The sequence below is a fragment of the Somniosus microcephalus genome, chromosome 7 (assembly GCF_052327205.1).
Source record: "Somniosus microcephalus isolate GS21.2 chromosome 7, FLI_Smic_1.0, whole genome shotgun sequence".
In the NCBI taxonomy this organism is placed as follows: Eukaryota; Metazoa; Chordata; class Chondrichthyes; order Squaliformes; family Somniosidae; genus Somniosus; species Somniosus microcephalus.
Window position 1 is genome coordinate 32413379 of NC_140993.1, and position 20006 is coordinate 32433384.

Consider the following 20006-nt stretch of genomic DNA (forward strand, 5'->3'; position numbering starts at 1 on the left):
GGCCGGAGTCGGGTGGTGTTACGGAGGTGGAAATAGGCGGTCTTGGCGATGGAGCAGATGTGGAGGGGGTGAAGCCTCCCACCGAGGCCAAGCTGTTAAAAGGTTTTCTTTCCCTGCCGTCCTCACTACTCGAGACTTTGGCTTCCGACCCCTCGTCCATGAAGACACAGTCTCCAGGCCCAGTCTCTACACCCCCCGCCCCCCCACCCCGCCCCGCCTGCCCCGGACAGTCGGTAGTGGCAGGATATTCAGCCACATCACAGCTGATATTAATCCTCTTCTCAGCCAATGTTCACATACACACACCAGCATGTGGGGGGTGGTCGGTCCCACCCTTACCCAATGTACCGAGACCAACTGAAGCAGCTCGGTCACAGGGGTGCCAGGCTAAGATCAGCTAACCAATCAGAGACCAGGGATCAAGTCTGTACGAAAGGCTGATATTTAAAGATATTTAGTAGATGAGAATCATGTATGTATAACTTCAAGTGTAGCCATTGACCAAATAATATTACCCATAATTACTCCTGGGTAACTAGAAAACTTGTTCAAAATGTAGTTGCACAGTCTAAGTTTTGATAACAAACAGCCACAGACGGCGAGTGAAGGTTAAATCATTAAATAACATATTATAATGCTGTATAGAACTTAGAATTCGCTTAACAAAACTATAAACAAGGTAACACTGAACATGGCAAAGTTGGTGGAAAAATACTGGAAAGACGGGATGCTACCTTAGTCTGAGTGACAATGGTATTTTGACCATTAGAACCAATTAAAAAAGGTGATTTTGTTAAAGACCATATATGGACACTGGCCAAACCAACTTTTGATAAGAAAAGGTTTAAAACCTCGATACCTAAAGAACAGTTTCACACAGACGTACTGCGAGGACAAAGGAACAGACTTAAGACGACATCATCTGTGTCCGAGAGGTTCCAGAGACCTAGGACTGCGAGCTACTCGTTAAACTATCGCCTAATATTAAGTATATTACGCTGTATGCTTAATAAATCTTGATCTATTGCTCAAACTTACTGGCTGCTGCCTATTGGTGTCTTGTCCAAGAGCTCAGAGATCTATAAGATCTTACAAGTCTGCAGCACTCGATACAAAGTATTAACGACACTACATGAAAAAATAAAACTGGCATTTCATTCCCAATGCACCACGACCATATAGTTCTGTTGTAAATTTTATTACACCTACCTTTTGATCCAAAAAAAAATTCTGTTCTCAAAAGAAACCCAGGCAAAACTTGAAACTTAATCTGATCTGCCCTTTTTAAAAAAAAAAAGTGACCACCCCCGGAGTTAGAGCAGCAAAAAAATTGCAGGCTGTGATCCAAGGTTTCATTGCAATAACTATGATTTTATTATGGTGCTATGTTAACAAAACGTGACAACTATTTTACACACCACGTTGACCTGAGTGATCAGTTAATTGGTTTCTGGTGGTATTGGTTGAGTGTTGGCCTTGACAATTCCTTTCCTTCGAATAGTGCCACATGAATGTATAACTGGGACCTCACCCAAAGGACAGCAACCTTTGACAACACAACATTCCTGCACTACAATCAGCCGAGGGCAGGGTAGTCCTGGCATTTCTTCATGTGCGACACAAGCGCATACCGTGGTTTCTCGGGGGCCACATTTAAAGCTTAAGTCAACATTCATGTTAATTTACATGCATCTAAAGTTGCGATATGAATAAATCTTGGCATTCAGATTTAGGATTCACCTGCCAATGAGCTACCAGCACTAAGAACCGCCCTTTCCAAACTTCTGGGCTAATGAAATTCAACCAAGATAAATCAAATAAAAATACAAGTGCAAACAGAGCCGAGTCACCCAGGCTTTGATGGCCAGAATGTCACGGCTCGTGGTCACATGGCCCATCGGCTGCATTTTGAACAGCCCCGACATAAAATAGTTATCAAGGCACAAGCTTTAAAAGAAAAAAAAGACTTGCATTTATATAGCGCCTTTCCCGACCTCAGGACTTCATTGGCTGTAAAGCACTTTGGGAAATACTTTTGAAATGTAGTCACTGTTGTAATGTAGGAAACGCGGCAGCCAATTGCGCACAGCAAGCTCCCACAAACAGCAAAATGATAATGACCAGATAATCTGTTTTTGTGATGTTGCTTGAGGATCCGATTATAAAATCGCTCAACCTTTGGCGGCCGTGCCTTCAGCTAACTAGGCCCTAAGCGCTGGAATTTCCTGCCTAAATCTCTCCGCCTCGCTACCTCTCTTTCCTCCTTTAAAACCCTCCTTAAAACCTACCTCTTTGACCAAGCTTTTGGTCACCTGCACTAATTTATCTTTATGTGGATCGGTGTCAAATTTTGTGTCTTAAAATACTCCCGTGCAGCGCCTTGGGATGTTTTACTACGTTAAAGGCGCTATATAAATACAAGTAGTTGTTGATGATGGAGAGATAAATATTGACCAGGATACCGGGGATAACTCCCCATCTCTTCTTTTAAATAGTGGCCATGGGATCGTTTACATCCACCTTGGAAAGCAGACGGGGCCTCGGTTTAACGTCTCATCTGAAAGTCCACACCTCCGACAGTGCAGCACTCCCTCAGCACTGCACTGGAGTGTCAGCTTAGATTTTTGTGCTCAAGTCTCTGGAGTGGGACTTGAACCCACAACCTTCTGACTCAGAGGCGAGGGTGCTACCCACTGAGCCACAGCTGACACTCAAAATAAATAAAAAATAAATGGCAGTTGATATTCTAAGTTGTTAGACTACACTGCCTATATAAGAGTCACTGCACTTCAAAAGTAATTCATTGTGTGTGAAGTGCTTTGAGACATTTGATGATAATATGCAAATCTTGCATCCTGTAAAATGCTTTTCTCCTCTTCCAGTAAATCACTAGATGCCTTTATTTTATGTTGATTCAAAAGCAAGCTTATTTTAGCCCTTTTATGTACGATCATCTAGTTAATAATGCAAGCATAATTAACTCGTCCATAACATAAGCACCAATGCATTATGCTATTTTCCTGCTGCGTAGAGATTTAAATTTTTCATTACAAAAATCTTACTGAAGTACTATTCCACCCTCCCACCTCCCCCCCATAACACTTAACATATTAAACAAAACAGTTCTTGCTTGAGCCATACACTGTAATTAAGCAACAGGGAATCATCCTTCAGGAGAACAGGCTGTTACAGAAAACAGCGCTGTTACAACCATGGTTTCAATTACTAACAGCAAAATGAGATTATAAACTGAAACAATCTACAGGAAACTTTGGTTTATCCGGAGGTTGTATGTCCGGAAACCTCGATCTAACGGCAGAAATCAGCAGCCGTTTTGGTTAGGTTTTTTTTCCTTCTCCTAGCATTTTTTTTTTTAAAACAGTCAGGCTCTGGAAAGCATCTCTGTAGCTTAGCAACAGCTTCAGAGACGCTTCCAAGGTACAGGCCGAGTGTTTACAAGCTGTTGCTAAGCAACAGTGTTTGTTGTCAGATACAGAGATGAAAACCTCCGTATCCTTCAACATTAGCGCTGGTCTATCCAGAAGTTTTGATAGATCGGCAGCAGCTCGGTCCCGTCGGTGCCGGATATCGCAAAGTTTCCTGTACCCACTGATGCTTATATATTTACTGATACTGTTGCTCAGCTCATAGGACATTCAATCTCTGGCTGCCCGTGAAAACGTGGGTCCTTGGTCCTGCCGTCACGACGGGCGACATTTTAAGCAAGTCAAATGCGTGGACTTTGTTATATCCGAAACTACAGAAACACCAAATGTAAAAGCACCCTAGGGTGCAGGAGAACACCGTTCAGAATCCGGACTTGGAAATATATCACTGTTCCGTCAAAATCCTGGAACTCCCTCCCTAACAGCACTGCGGGAGTACCTTCGCCACACGGACTGCAGCGGTTCAAGAAGGCAGCTCACCACCACCTTCTCGAGAGCAATTAGGGATGGGCAATAAATGCTGGCCTTGCCAGCAACGCCCACATCCCAAGAACAAATAAAAAATAAAATGGTGCTTACGTAACACTGAATATTTTTTGCAGCTGGTATAGTTATATTGATGCATTAGAATATAGTGGGTTCTCCAAATGCTTTTGTTTTATGTATTTTCCACCTCCACTCGACAATGGTTTTCTTTAGCCTCCTGAGGTTTTATCACGCTTACAGCATTTCCTGATTAAGTGCCGGCAGAGGCAACATGTTCCAAGAGGATTTTCAATTGAGAATTGACTTGGACATTAGAAGGAATACAAGACTTAACTAAGTTGTCATCTAATTTTCCTATTTTTTTTTCCCCCTCACACTCAGGGCCTCTCCAAACTGAGATCTTAATTGCCCGTGAGGGAAGTTATGTAGTGCAGATACGGTCCAACTATTCCACTCCACAGCACATACCAGGAACACTGACCACACTGGAATTCCATTGCAAACTTTAGGCTTCTGTTAGAAGATCTGCTTTTTTGAGACAGAAAGATGTGTTGTTGCCTCTAATATTTATCGAGATTGTAGCTCCTTGCGAAGAACTAAAATTGCAAGTCGTGCAAGAAGAAAATTTACACCAGCCCAAGTTGAGGTCGCAGAATCAACCACAAATGTTCATTATAAATACTTACATCATTGCTAACTAATGAAGAGTGACTTATGCCAATGAACCAAAAGGTCCAAAAAATAGGACTATACAAAAAGAAGAAAAATAGATCATGCGTATTTTAAAGTGGCTGCACATTCTTAAACTGGTAATCCGATACACCATTCAATGACGCCCTCTGTGCCGTCACTATGCCTGAGCAACATTAAGTCATTGATGGATAAAGGTCTCCTCCAAATGAGCACTGGGAAGACTGAAGCATAAAACTCCATTCCTCTAACGCCAACTCTATTCCCCTATCTGGCCACCTGCGCAGGCTGAACTAGACCATGTAAAACTACATTCCCTAGAGTTTGGAAGAACGAGAGATGATCTCATTGAAACATATAACATTCTTACAGGGTTTGACAGAGTAGACGCAGGGAGGATGTTTCCCCCCTGGCTGGCGAGTCTAAAACTTGGGGTCACAGTCTCAGAATAAAGGGTCGGCCATTTTGGACTGAGATGAGGAGAAATTTTTTCACTCAGGAGGTTGTGAATCTTTTGGAATTCTCTACCCCAGAGAGCCATGGATGCTCAGTCGTTGAGCATATTCAAGACAGAGATCGATAGATTTTTAGATACTAAGAGAATCAAGGGATATGGGGAAAGTGCGGGAAGGTGGAGTGGTGTTAGAAGATCAGCCATGATCTTATTGAATGGCGGAGCAGACTCAAAGGGCTGTACGGCCTACTCCTGCCCCTATTTCTTATGTTCTTAACTAGGCACTTTGTTCGTCCCAGAGCCGAGTTTTAAAATCCCACATTGTACTTACTTCCTCATCTAGACCTCTACCTCACCCCCACTAAAACCTTTACGCATGGTTTTTATCACCTCGAGACTCGACTTCTTCAATATCCTCCTGGCAGCCTTCCATCCTCCACCCACTAAGCCGAGACTTGATTGAAACCCAGCTCTCGGTATCCTATCCCACACCAAGTCCCACTCAACAACAACAACTTGCTTTTATATAGCGCCTTTAACTTAAGAAAACGTCCCAAGGTGCTTCACAGGAGCATAACCAGACAGATTGACACCGATCCAAAGAGAGATATTGGGGCAAGTGACTAAAAGCTTGGTTAAAGAGGGAGGTTTTAAGGAGGAGAGGTGAAAAAGTTTAGAGGGAATTCCAAAGCCTAGGGCCAAGCTGGCTGAAAGCACAGCCACCAATGGTGGAGTAAAGGGCATGGTGGATGCGCAAGAGGCCAGAATTGGAGGAATGCAGAGTTCTTGGCGGGCAGGAGGAGGCATCTGACATAGGGAGGGGGATGGAGGGATTTGAACACGAGGATGAGAATTTTAATTTCGAGGCATTGGAGGGCTGGGAGCCAATGTAGGTCACTCAGCACAGGGGTGATGGGTGAAAGAGAATTGATGCAGGTTGGAATACGGGCAGAAGCGTTTCGGATGAGCTCAAGTTTATGTTAGTGCCTATCCTGGGATCTTGTACAGATTTATCATCACCGCCTTTTGTTTTAAATGTCCCTATATATACACATTCCAGAATCCCATTTTCCCCATTTACTTGTTGATGAATTGACCAGCCACCATGGCTCATTCATGGGAGCTGAGCTTTCTTCTTCCACTCATCTCCAGATAACCCTGCAAACCATGGGTATGATGGTCACTGCTTGGCAAGAAGCAAGAGGTTTATCTGTGTCATGTGCTAGTAAATTGCACAGTTTTACTTGGTTTAAGGCTAGCGATTCTCTTATGCACAACTAGGGATGCCTAAGCATCTATTCTTGGCAACCACCAGCACCTAAGTTTTAGGTAAGTGGGGTTAGTTCCTATGGGAAGAAAAGTTCCACTCTGTATCAAGCGAACAGAAACTCTACTTATGTGCATTTCTCAGTAGCTTGGTTTAGAGATTCTTAAGCATGGCCATATGTTTCTACGCACGACAGCCACCTGGCTGACCAAAAACAGCACAGTCTTTCATTGACCTATCCACTTTTTAAGTGTTAGCCCTGGAGGCAAGTGCAATGTCTACCTCCCCGCTTTATACTTTGGCTCTATTCTGATTCTTGGACATTGACTATCTGGAACCTTCAGATCCTTTCCCCTCTTCCTCAAGTCCTCTTTTTCCTCCTCTTCAGGGAAGATAATGATTCATCTCATAAGGAGTCATCCATTGCTTGGAATGTAGGTACATCATTTGTCTACTTGCTGGAGTCAGCCATACATATAAAAATTGGACAGAACCTGGTTGTTCAGAAATACTTACTTATCTTGAACCAGGCAATGGGTCATGTAGAGCCCTGAATCATTTTTTAATTCACGCCTGTGTTTTTGAAGAGGGATTTAGCAGACTACCTACCTGCTACAGAGTTAAACATCATTGCACCTGTTAATATTCTTTTACCACTACAGGCCAATAGAGAGATAGAGCGCAGCACCAGAATGGAAAACAAGTTTGCCAATACACCTGCAGGATACTCAACCACCTCAAATTTCTCCCACCAAAGACAGACCTGTAACCAAACTTTATTATACAGCTCAAAATATTTCCTATATAATTTGGAAGGACAACATTTACAATTGTACCAGGTATTTTTCCACAGTTCAACTGGACTTAAGAGAAAATGCCATTATGCTTTACTGAAATCCCAGCAACAGTTAATGGGCTTACCTCATGAGAATGATAATTTTTTAAAATTTAGCTCAACACAAAATAATACCAAATGGTAACCCGTTTACCTTTCTCACTCTCAAGTTGTACATGGGGACTGTCTTCAGGCAGCGAGACATTTTGGAGTGGAGACATATCAAGGGATTCCAAAAACGAGACCAGGTTTTCATGGTAGGTGAGCTCTTCAGAGACCGGGAACGATACAATGTTCCAGTGCAGGTGAGTTTCGCCTTCTGTCAGAGCACGGAACAGCGATGGGATGGGTTCATGAAGCTCCTCCACTGTACTCTTCGATGTCGGTGGTGTATCGCTGTAGTTCCTGGGATTGCACATTCCTAGGAATTTTTAAAAAAAACATTAATATCACACTGCTTTTCTATTAGATTTCACGTTTCTTGACGATGCTAACTCATGATGTAGAATAGTTCCGCTGGTATCAGTATTCTTCCAGTACATCAACCAGGTAGCCATTCTTCATTTGTGGGCCAAGACAGCGAGTGTTCAAGTACATCAATGTCCTTCAGAATCAAGGTTGGCCATAATATTCCAAATATGGCCTTATTCATGTAGAGTTTAACTAAACCTAATTTGGCTTAAATAAAAGCCAGTGCTATGCATCTCTGTATTTGATTAGTTTTTAATTCTACAGCACAGGAGTAGGCCATTCAGCCCCCTGAGCCTGTTCCGCCATTCAATGAGATCCACTCCCCTTGGCTTCATATCCCTCAACACACTTGGCTAGCAAAAATCTATTGATCGCAGGTTAAAAATTATTAATGGAGCTCACATCTGTTGCTTCTTGTAGGAGAGATTTCCACACTTCTACCACCCTTTGCATGAAGAAGTGTTTCCTAACTTCACTCCTGAATGGCCTGGGCTATGATTTTAAAATTATGTCCCCTCTCCTAGACTCCCCCACCTAAAGCCCTCCTACTGAGCGGGCTACTAGGAGGCGGAAGTTCCTTCTTGTGATGCCCACAGCCCCCCCATTCCTCAAGCTACCTCCAGACAGTCACTCTCTCTCTCACACACACTCAATCTCTCACACTCAATCTTTCTCTCTCTCTCACACACACAATCACTCTTTCCCTCACACCCATCCACGTCTAGCCCCAGCCTTCTGGGCAATCCTGTACCTTCGCTGGATTTGAAGCAGGACGGTGCATACCGAGATCGGAGGAAGGCGAGCTTGCAATCCTTTCAGCCACTCAGCCTCATATGGCTCTTTTCAATCGATCAATAACCGATAGCCCAGAGCGCGTCTCGTTTCCACTTTGGTCAATGGACACCCGTCCATTGTGTGCATTCCCTGCACCAACATGCCAACACCCTAGATGCATCCACGTCGAATTTCACCTGCATTGTAATCCACTTAACTCATTCTGATTCTGTTGAATGATATTAAACTCCTCTACAACAGTCAGTAAGGAGGGTATGAGAGAACACAAAAGCCATTTTAATGGGAGACATTAAACAATAAACTCGGAAATCCCAACGGTTTTAGAATCAGAGCTGGCATATGAAATGTACAAATATTTTGCAACTCAGTGCAACCTATACAACTCTAGTTTATGTAATCCAGGAAGCAAGAAGAGCTTGACCAGATATTCCCTAATGATTAGACAATGTAAAAGAAATGGAAATCGGAGCACCCCTGGGGACAGCGAAGACAGAATGATCTAAAATTCAATGAACAACTAACGTAAATAGAATGGGGAGGGATTGTTCAACAACCCTGCAGTAAAGGATAAGTGAAACACCTTTAAAGTTATTGTGCTCTGCATACAGGGCAAAAACACACAAAAAAATCAACATGTTCAGACTAAACAAATGTGATCCAATGGATTATCAAATTAAAAACGACACTAGCAGGAAAAATGACCTCTACAAATCCTGTAGGGAGAAAAGGAAGGGATGAGTATAAGAAAATTCAAAAATATGATTAAAAACTGATCAGAGGGGCAAAGAGAGGCCTAGAGAAAGTAACATAGCAGAAGTTAAACTGGCTCAAAACAAATTAATCGCCAAAGGAACAGGAGGAGGCCATTTAGCCCCTCGAACCTGTTCTGCCATTCAATGAGATCATGGCTGATCTGTGATCTAGCTCCATATACCCGCCTTTGGCTCATACCTTTGGTTAACAAAAATCTCTCAATCTAAGATTTAAAATTAACAATTGATCTAGCATCAACTGCCGTTTACGGAAGAGAGTTCCAAACTTCTACCACCATTTGCATGTAAAGTGTTTTCTACCTTCATTCCTGAAAGGTCTGGCTCTAATTTTCAGACTAGGCCCCCTAGTCCTAGAATCCCCAACCAGCGGAAATAGTTTCTCTCTATCTACCCTATCAGTTCACTTTAATATCTTGAAAACTTCGATCAAATCTCCCCTTAACCTTCTAAATTCCAGGGAATACAACCCTAATCTCTCCTCGTAATTTAACCCCTGGAGTCCAAGTATCATTCTAATAAATCTACACTGCACTCCAAGGCCAATATATTCCTCCTACGGTGAGGTGCCAGAACTGCTCACAGTACTCCAGCTGTGATCTAACCAGGGTTTTGTATCGCTGCAGCATAACTTCAAACCCCGTGTGTTCTAGTCCTCTAGATATAAAGGCCAGCATTCTATTAGCCTTTTTGATTATTTTCTGTACCTGTTCATGAATGTACATGGACCCCCCAAGTCTCTTTGGACCTCCACTGTTTCTAGCTTTTCACCATTTAGAAAGTACCCTGTTCTATCCCGTTTAAGTCCAAAATGGATGGGATTGCATTTGCCTACATTGAAATCCATTTGCCACAGTTTTGCCCATTCACTTAATCTATTAATATCTTTGTAATTCTATGCTTTCATCTACACTGCTTACAATGCCGCCTATCTTTGCATCATGTGGTTCTCAATCTCATCATCTAAGTCGTTAATAAATACTGCAAATAGTTGAGGTTCCAACACAGATCCCTGTGGGACACCACTAAATCACATCCTGCCAATTTGAGTACCTGTCCATTATCCCTACCCTCAGTCTCCTGCCACTCAGCCAATTTCTTAAGCAAGTCAATAATTTGCCATGAGTTTCAACTTTAGCTAACAGCCTCTTATGAGGGACTTTATCAAATGCCTTCTTCGAAGCCCAGATAAATAACATCCAGACATTCCCCTGTTTGTCACTACTTTAGTCATCTCTTCAAAAAATGCAATCAGATTTATCAGGCATGACCTACCCTTTACAAATCCATGCTGGCTCTCTGATCAGCTGAAAATTTTCAAGGTGTTCAGTCACTCTATCCTTAATTATAGCAACAACAGATGTTAGGGTAACTGGTCGATAATTCCCTTGTTTTCCGTTCTCACCTTTCTTAAATAGCAGAGTCACATGTGCAATTTTCCAATCTAACAGGACTGGTTCCTGAATAGAGAGAACTTTAGAAGATTATAGGGACAGATGGTATTTATCCCAGAGGTCTCAAGACACTAGAGCAGAGATCTTGGAGGCATTGACAACCATTATGAGGGTGGCACTGGACACTGGGGCGATACCAATTGGAAACAGGTCAATGAGGTGCCCATATTCAAAACAAAAGTGGTAAACTATACTCAAGCAACTACAGACCCATTAGTCTCACTTCTATTCCGTGTAAAATGATGGAATGGATCAGGAGTAAACTTGGTATCTGTGCAAATAATAACCTAATAAACAGTAGCCAACATAGATTCAGAAGGTGAAGATTATGTCAAACCACCTAGATATGTAGCCTTGTGTAGTTTCCTAAAGCAGCTTTTCTCATTTTGTTAATAAGTTTGAGTGAATTGATTTTGACACGTTCTGTGCTCGTTAAAGTCATTTTGCAGAAATCAGTAGGAAGCCAAATAGTGCCAAAGGGAATTGGATACTGGAGTTTGCAAGTTGCTGCCTTAGGCACTTGTTAACTTTTATTTTATTCAAGGGGTTTAGCAACTTTAGATGTTCGTAATAGTAGCTGGACACAACAATCCAAGGTGACACGGACTATGCACGGCACAGAATAAAATTATTAAATTAAGATGCAATTGACCTGGAGCTAAGCAACTGTTCCAAATTCTTTGACAAGTCCCCTCTGCTCACCCGCGCTTCACTCTCCCTTCCAACCACCCCATTTCCCACACAGCCAATATTCTCCCATTTTGTCCCCTCATTCTCTGGAGTCAATGGGGGAAAAATTCAGTTGCTTTGCGCCTCCCATTAGAGCCCTATGAAATTCAGCGGGAGGTTAGCAGCGGCTCTAACCGTTAGCGCTGCGCCACTGGCGATGACGTCATCGCCGTGCGCAGTGCCCTGCTCGCGATCTTTGGTAGCACCCCCTGACTTACCGCCAGATGCTATGTCCGACGGGGTCAAGGGGGGGCCTACCTGCGGCCAGGGCGGCGCTATTTAAAGGCGAGGTGCCGGGCGGCCATTTTTGTTGCTGGCCACCTGCCAGCACCTGCATCCGCTCCAGTCTCCGGCCTCCTGACACACCCACCCCACCCTGCCGCGGAGTGCCGGCTGCGCTCCATGAGCCCGGCACTTCTCTTGGGTGCCGGGCTCTTTTGCCTGCACTCCCGATCCCCGGTACAATTTTAAAGGGGTTGCAGGAACAGAGGGACCTGGGGGTGTATGTACACAAGTCTTTGAAGATGGCAGGACAAAACCGAGAAGCCAGTTAAAAAAGCATATGGGATCCTTGGTGTTGAGTCTGTGTCCCCCAGTTATGCGTATGATCAATCACTGGACACAGACAACAAGAATAACTTTTAACAGGTCTTTACTATTCGGAGGTCAGGGCTGAACTGCCCAGCAAATCCCTACACAACACTTATATACCGGTGTGGTCACCACCGGTATTACAGTATACAGCAGCCAAGAGAAAGTAGTACATCTCTTAAGGTAGTTCTCTTAAGGTGGAACAGGTTACATACACCACAATCCTCCCTTTTTAGCTTAACAGTTATATCCCCATTTAACATAACATAATAACATATATATATATATATATATATATATATATACAACTTCATGCAAAACAGTTCAAAGATTCAGTCTCTGAGGAGGCCTCCTGATTCGAGTTGGATAATGCCTTTCAGGGGTCTCTGATTCTCGTTGCTGGGGTGACTCATCTAGTTGGTCTCTTATGGATTGGACATCATCATCAGGTACATTCACTTCTGAGGTAGATGCTTCAGGTTCACTAACTTCTTCCACGGTTGTCTCTGCCGTAACCATGGGTTCGACCCTTGTTCTCGATTCTACCAGTTGGTCGGCATGACGCCGTATTACATTTTCACCAATATCTACCGTGTACATCAGGGGTCCTTGTCTGGCCCGAATTGTTCCAGATTGCCATTTCTCATTTTTATAGTCCCTGGCTAACACTGGTTGTCCTATTTCGAAACTCCGAGTGGTCTTGTTATTTATATGCTGGAACTGTTTGTTTTCAACTTCCCTCCGCACATTTGGTTTTAACAAGTCCAACCTGGACCGCAACCTCCTGTTATAGAACATCATGGCAGGACTTTGGTTTGTCACTGCATGAGTGGCGTTTCGATATGCCAGTAGGAATTTGTCCACCTTGTGTTGTAGTGGAATCTGATCTTCGCTCATGGCCTTTACTGCTTTTTTGAACGTTTGTACAAATCTCTCGGCCAACCCGTTTGTAGCCGGATGATATGGGGCAGAGGTATAATGTTTCACCCCATTCTTCTTCATGAATTTCTGGAATTCTTCTGACACGAACTGCGGTCCGTTGTCTGAACATATTTGTTCTGGCAATCCATTTCTTGCAAATATCGTTCTTAGCACCGCGATCGTCTTTTCCGAGGTAGTGGTAGTCATCTTAATCACTTCTGGCCATTTAGAATGTGCGTCCACCGCAATTAAAAACATGGAGTCCATGAATGGACTAGCAAAGTCAATATGTACACGTTGCCATGGGGTTGAAGGCCATTCCCATGGATGCAGCGGTGCAATCGGAGGTGCATTTTGCACTTTTTGGCACCCTGAGCAGCTTTTCGTCAGATCCTCTATCTGTTGGTCGATACCCGGCCACCACACATAAGCCCTAGCAAGGCTTTTCATCTTGACTCCCCCCAGATGACCTTCATGCAGTTCCTTTAGAACTCTCTCTCTTAACTTAGGAGGAATAATCACCCTTGTTCCATACATCAATGTTCCTTGACAGACGGACAGCTGTTCTCGTCTTGCTGAGAATGCCGGTAACAGTGGATCACCGTGTGCTGGCCATCCCTTCACTGTCACTTCGTAGACCCGGGACAGTGTCAGGTCATTCCTGGTTTCTCTTTCAATACTTGCATTGGTGACTGGTAAACATTCGATGATGGTCGAGTGAAATAACTCAACAGGGTCAACCGTCGGTGCCTCCTCCTCTGTAGGTAGTGGCAGGCGCGACAGCCCATCAGCATTACCATGCTGCTTTGTACCTTTGAATTCAATCTGATATTGATGCGCCCCTAGGAAAAGGGACCATCTCTGGAGTCTCTGTGCTGTCATCACCGAAACACCCTTCTTAGGGTTAAAAATGGATACCAACGGCTGGTGGTCTGTCAGAAGCGTAAACTTTTGGCCCTGCAGGTAATGATTAAACTTCTTTACTCCCCACACAAGGCTGAGAGCCTCCTTATCTATCTGAGCATAGTTGCGCTCAGCGGAGGTCAATGATCTGGATGCGAACGCGACTGGCCTCTCCAGGCCATTTGGCAACTTGTGTGAGAGTACTGCCCCAATACCATATGGAGAAGCATCACAAGCCAAACGAATAGGCAGCGTTGGGTTGAAGTGAGCCAACACTTCCTCTGAGGTGATCAATGCCTTGCTTTTGCGAAAGGCCCTCTTACAGTCCTCGCTCCGCTTCCATGGTACTCCCTTCTGCAAAAGAGCGTTCAGCGGGTGCAGCACCGTGGATAAATTTGGCAGAAACTCATGGTAATAGTTAATCAACCCTAGGAACGACCTCAACTGGGATACATTATCTGGAGCGGGAGCCTTCACAACAGCTTCGATCTTGTCAGGAGACTTATGAAGCCCCTCCTGGTCAATGACATGACCACAGTACGAGATCCGCTTCTGAAAGAACTCACATTTCTGGCGATTAACTCGAAGTCCATATTCTTTCAATCTGGTGAGCACCAGTTCCAAATTTGCAAGGTGTTCCTCGTCATCATCTCCTGTAATCAGAATATCGTCCAGGTAACATTGTGTGCCTGGAATTCCCTGTAATACCTGCTCCATGGCCCTCTGCCAAATTGCTGGAGCCGATGCCACTCCAAAACCCAGTCTATTATACCGGTACAAGCCTCTATGCGTGTTGATCGTGAGATACTGGCGTGACTCTTCCTCAACTTCCATCTGTAAGTACGCCTGCGCCAGGTCTATCTTGGTGAAGTGTTTCCCGCCAGACAACGAAGCGAAGATATCCTCAATCCGCGGAAGCGGATACTGCACCGTGTGAAGCACCGGATTAACAGTGATCTTGAAATCTCCACAGATGCGAACCTTCCCCGGTTCCCCCGGCTTGTTGCTCGATGAACGCTTCATGACGGGAACAACGGGCGTGGCCCACTCACTCCAGTCTACCTTAGACAGTACTCCTGAACGTTCTAGCCCTTCCAGCTCAGCTTCTACAGCAGGTCGTATCGCATAAGGTACCGGTCTGGCTTTGAAAAATTTCGGGTTTGCATGTTCTTCAACCTTGATATTTGCCGTAATTCCTCTCAGTGTTCCCAGTCCCTGTTGGAACACCTCTTTAGCATCGTCCAATATTCTGGACAATCGTTTAGGTTTGACATCTTTTTTACCGGAATCTACCGTTAGTGCTTTTAAGGAATGCCAGTCCATATTTATTTTCCTAATCCACTCCCGTCCCAGTAGTGGTGGACCTCCCTCAGGTAGCACATATAAGTCCATTCCTCGGCTTTCTTTGCCCTTGTGGACCATCTTTACCTCTATCTTCCCGATGGGGTATACTCTTTGCCCCGTGTATGTTTTCAATACAATCTCCGTATCCCTTAGGGGAATATGTGGGAATAACCTTTTGTAATCTTGCTTATTCATGACCGTCAATGCCGATCCAGTGTCCAATTCCATCTTCACTTGGACTCCTGCTATCTGAAGTGTGACCCAAATTGTTTGGAGGTCTGCTTCCTTACCAACATTGTGTACTCTTAGACTACCCAGTTCATTACTGCTGGAGTCTGAATCTGACTTCTGTTCGTTCGAACTGTTCTCTGTCACCTTGTGTACCTTTCTGTACTTTTCCTGCGGTGACTTTTTGCTGCTGGTCTTCTTTCCTGACTGGCATACTTTAGCTATGTGACCAAGCCTGCCACATTTTCTGCATTCCTGATTTTTGAACCAGCACTGGTTCTGATCGTGCGTTGTCTTTCCAGAACGATAACATTTTACTGTACCAAAGACCATTTGATTGGTGCTGAGTTCCGGTGACCGTAGCTGCATTTCCGCCGTGCCTCTCGCTGCGGCTTCGTGCGATGCTGCAATAGTGACAGCTTTATAAGACTCCTCAAGCAGTCGCTTTTGTGTTCCTTCTTTTAACAATCCACACACAAATTTATCTCTCAGCGCATCTGCTAGTCCTGTTCCAAACTGACAGTACTTTGATAGCTTACGCAGTTCAATTAAAAATTCAGCGTTGCTTTCGTCTTTCAGCTGCGTTCTTCTGTAAAATTTAAATAGTTCCGCTATCATCAGCGGCGTGGGGTTTAAATGATTTTTCAGGACAGTAACAATATTCGCGAAAGTCTGATCCGCCGGTTTATCTGGTGATAGAAGGTGCTTCAATAGCCCGTATGTCTTCGCACCCATTGAGCTTAATAAGGTTAGTGCTTTCTCATCATCTGGTACCTTATTTGCTTTACAATAAACTTCCATGCGTTCTACATATGTGGTCCAATCTTCGATATCGCTATCAAAGGTATTAATGTTCCCATGTTTAGGCATCCTTGCAAGTTTAAAATTTTTTTTTTTTCAAAATGGCAGCTTCCCGCGCTTGTCTTCTTCCCCCACCTACTAAAATGGCGGCTTCCCGCGCTTGGCGGTCTTTCCCGCGCTCGTCTTCTTCCCCCGCCGACTACAATGGCGGATTCCCGCGTTTGCCTTCTCCCCCCGCTGGCTGCAATGGCGATTGCCTTGCTGCTGCCGTTCTCGCCTCCCCAGTGGTTCTCAATTCCCCGACGCTGCTTTGCCTCGCAGCCCCGCTTGCAGCCCGGTCCTTTACACTGGCTGCGTTTGAGTTCTCCGCGGCTCTCGTGCCTTAAGCTGCCCCAGTCGCTGCGCCTCTCGGCCTCGATTGCAGCCCGGCCCTTTTTACTGGCCGTGGTCGAGTTCTCCGCCCTTATTCCTCCGTTTTCCCTCCCCTACTCCACAGCCAACGCGGCCGACTTTCTGCTCGTGTCGCTGATTGGCTTACCCACCACCGTGGTAGAAGGGATGATCACTGCCTGTCGCTGATGGAGGGCTTCGTGGTCAGAATTTTTTTTTCTTTTTAACCCGGGTTCTCGATGCCTCCCGTGCGATGGTGCTCAGCAGGATGATGAGGGCGGATGCCTCTTCTCGACGCCCGTTCTGAGGACGAAGCTGCCTTGGATGTAAAACTGCCGCAGGGTAAGATCGGACTCGTCGCCACTGTCGAGTCTGTGTGTCCCAGTTATGCGTATGATCAATCACTGGACACAGACAACAAGAATAACTTTTAACAGGTCTTTACTATTCGGAGGTCAGGGCTGAACTGCCCAGCAAATCCCTACACAACACTTATATACCGGTGTGGTCACCACCGGTATTACAGTATACAGCAGCCAAGAGAAAGTAGTACATCTCTTAAGGTAGTTCTCTTAAGGTGGAACAGGTTACATACACCACACTTGGCTTTAATAAAGAAAGCAAAAAAGCAAGGCAGTTATGCTAAACCTTTATGAAGCACTGATTCGGCCTCAGCTGGAGTATTGTGTCCAAGTCTGCGAAACACACTTTAGGAAGGATGGCAAGGCCTTGGAGAGGGTACAAGAAGAAATGTACTCAAATTGTACCAGGGATGCGGAACTGTTATGCGGAGAGACTGGAGAAGCTGGGGTTGTTTTTCTTAGAGCAGAGAAGGTTAAGAGGAGATTTTATAGAGGTGTTCAAAATCATGGATGGCTTTGATAGAGTAAATAAGGAGAAACTGTTGGTAACCAGAGGACACAGATTTAAGGTGATTGGCAAAAGAATCAGAGGCGACGTGAGAAAACTGCATGTTTACAACATCCATAAATCATATGGAAGAGCATGCTTCTGGGATTAGCCTGTTGAGAATTTCGAAGAACCGGACTGGGTTATGAGGTGATTATGGATGATAAAGGCCATTCCATCTCTCGTAATTCATGCATCCAGAAGTACCCTTTAGCCCCCCAAATATTCCTTCAATGATTCCAGAGTTTTTACCTCTATCCAGGAGATGGTTCAATGTGTTGATCACTTTTTGTGTAAATTACCTCCTGATACTAGTATTAAATTTAGTTTTTCACTAGTTTGAAACTGTGCCCTTCAATATTCCGTATTTACCTTTTCCTTCCCATTTACTATCTTGTACGAGATCACCTCTCAGACACCTCCTTTCCAGTCTGGAAAAGCCCATGTTTCTACAGTATTTCCTCATTACTCAGACCTGTAACTCTAGGAATTAGCTTTGTGGCTCCTCTTTGCACTGTAATCAGCAGTTGAATGACATTCTTGGTGTCAGCTGTGGCTCAGTGGTAGCACTTTCGCCTCTGAGTCACAAGGTCATGGGTTCAAACCCCACTCCAGAGACTGGAGCACATATTCAAGGTTGACATTTCAGTGCAGTACTGAGGGAGTGCTGCCCTGTCAGAGGCGCCATCCTTCGGGTGAGAATTTAAACCTAGGCCCCGTCTTCTCTCGCAGGTGAATGCAGAACATCACATGGCACTATGCTGAAGAGCAGGGGAGTTCTCCCCAGTGTCCTGGCCAAAATTACTAACAAAAAACTATCTGGTCATTTATCTCATTGCTGTGTGCAAATTGGCTATCGCATTTCCTACATTATAACAGTGACTACACTTAAAAAGCACTTTATTGGTGGTGAAGCGCTTTGGGAGGTCGGAGGTCATGAAACGCACTATATAAAATCAAAGTTTTTTCTTAAAAGTGGCCATTAAGGAGCTACTTCCTCCGGTGGGAAAAAAGGTGTTACTTATATTTAGAATTTTAAAGCACAGCTTGGTGAGTATTTCTCTCTTTTTTAAACTTTAACTCTGGTTTATAGTTTCTAAGGTCTCTCTGGTGTAGCGGGGACTGTTGGTAAACTATTTAACTGTAGTGTAATTAGTGGGATTGATTGATTTAATTTAAACTCAATTAATTAAAGGGCAAGTCATGGCAGGACAGCCCGGCCCTGTGATCTGCTCCTCCTGCGATATGTGGGAATTCAGGGACACTTCCTGTGTCCCTGACAACTACGTGTGCAGGAAGTGCACCCAGCTGCAGCTACTGACAGACCGCATTGCGGCGCTGGAGCTGCGATTGGATGCATACTGGAGCGTTCACGATGCTCGGGACATCGTGAATAGCACGTTTAGGGAGTTGGACACACCACAGGTAGAGGTTGGACAGGAAGAATGGGAATGGGTGACCAACAGGCAGAGTACTAGGCGCAGGCAGGTAGTGCAGGGGTCCCCTGTGGCCATCCCCCTCTCCAACAGATACACCACTTTGAGTACTGTTGGGGGGGATGGCTTATCAGAGGAAGGCAGCAGCAGCCAACTTCCTGGCACCAGGGGTGGCTCTGCTGCACAGAATGGGAGGAAAAAGAGTGATAGAGCTATAGTAATAGGGGATTCAATTGTAAGGGGAATAGATAGGCATTTCTGCGACCGCAAACGAGACTCCAGGATGGTGTGTTGCCTCCCTGGTGCAAGGGTCAAGGATGTCTCCGAGCGGCTGCAGAACATCTTGGAAGGGGAGGGTGAACAGCCAGTTGTCGTGGTGCATATAGGCACCAACGATATAGGTAAAAAGCAGGAGGAGGTCCTAAAAGCAGAATATAGGGAGTTAGGAGGTAAATTGAAAAACAGGACCTCAAAAGGTAGTAATCTCAGGATTGCTACCAGTGCCACGTGTTAGTCAGAGTAGAAATAGAAGGATACTTCAGATGAATACGTGGCTAGAGGAATGGTGCCAGGGGGAGAGATTCAAGTTCCTGGGGCATTGGAACCGGTTCTGGGGGAGGTGGGACCAGTTCAAACCGGATGGTTTGCACCTGGGCAGGGCTGGAACCGATGTCCTAGGGGGAGTGTTTGCTAGTGCTGTGGGGGAGGGTTTAAACTAAAATGGCAGGGGGTTGGGAACCTGAGCAGGGAGACAGAGGAAAGGGAAACAAGGATAAAAGCAAAAGATAGCAAGGGGAAAAACAAAAACAAAAGTGGCAGTCAGAGAAATCAACGGTTTAAATCAAACATGGCCACAGTAAATAATAATTCTAATAGGTCTAAGAGTGTTAAAAAAACAAGCCTGAAGGCTTTGTGTCTTAATGCGAGGAGCATTTGTAATAAGGTGGATGAATTGGCTGCGCAAATAGAGGTAAACGAATATGATTTGGTTGGGATTACGGAAACGTGGCTCAAGGATGGCCAAGACTGGGAACTCAACATCCAGGGGTATTCGATATTCAGGAAAGATAGGCAAAAAGGAAAGGG

General features: G+C 44.7%; 1 protein-coding gene across 1 annotated transcript in view; it reads right to left on the reverse strand.

Annotated features, from left to right (window-relative positions):
* The window catches only part of LOC147114593 (twisted gastrulation protein homolog 1-like), an 81007-nt gene that overhangs the window by 1123 nt on the left and 59878 nt on the right, over positions 1 to 20006 (reverse strand). The window contains exon 4 of the mRNA XM_085992372.1: positions 7333 to 7599. Within this exon, the coding sequence (XP_085848498.1) occupies positions 7333 to 7599 (267 nt within the window). The remainder of the gene's footprint in view (positions 1 to 7332; positions 7600 to 20006) is intronic.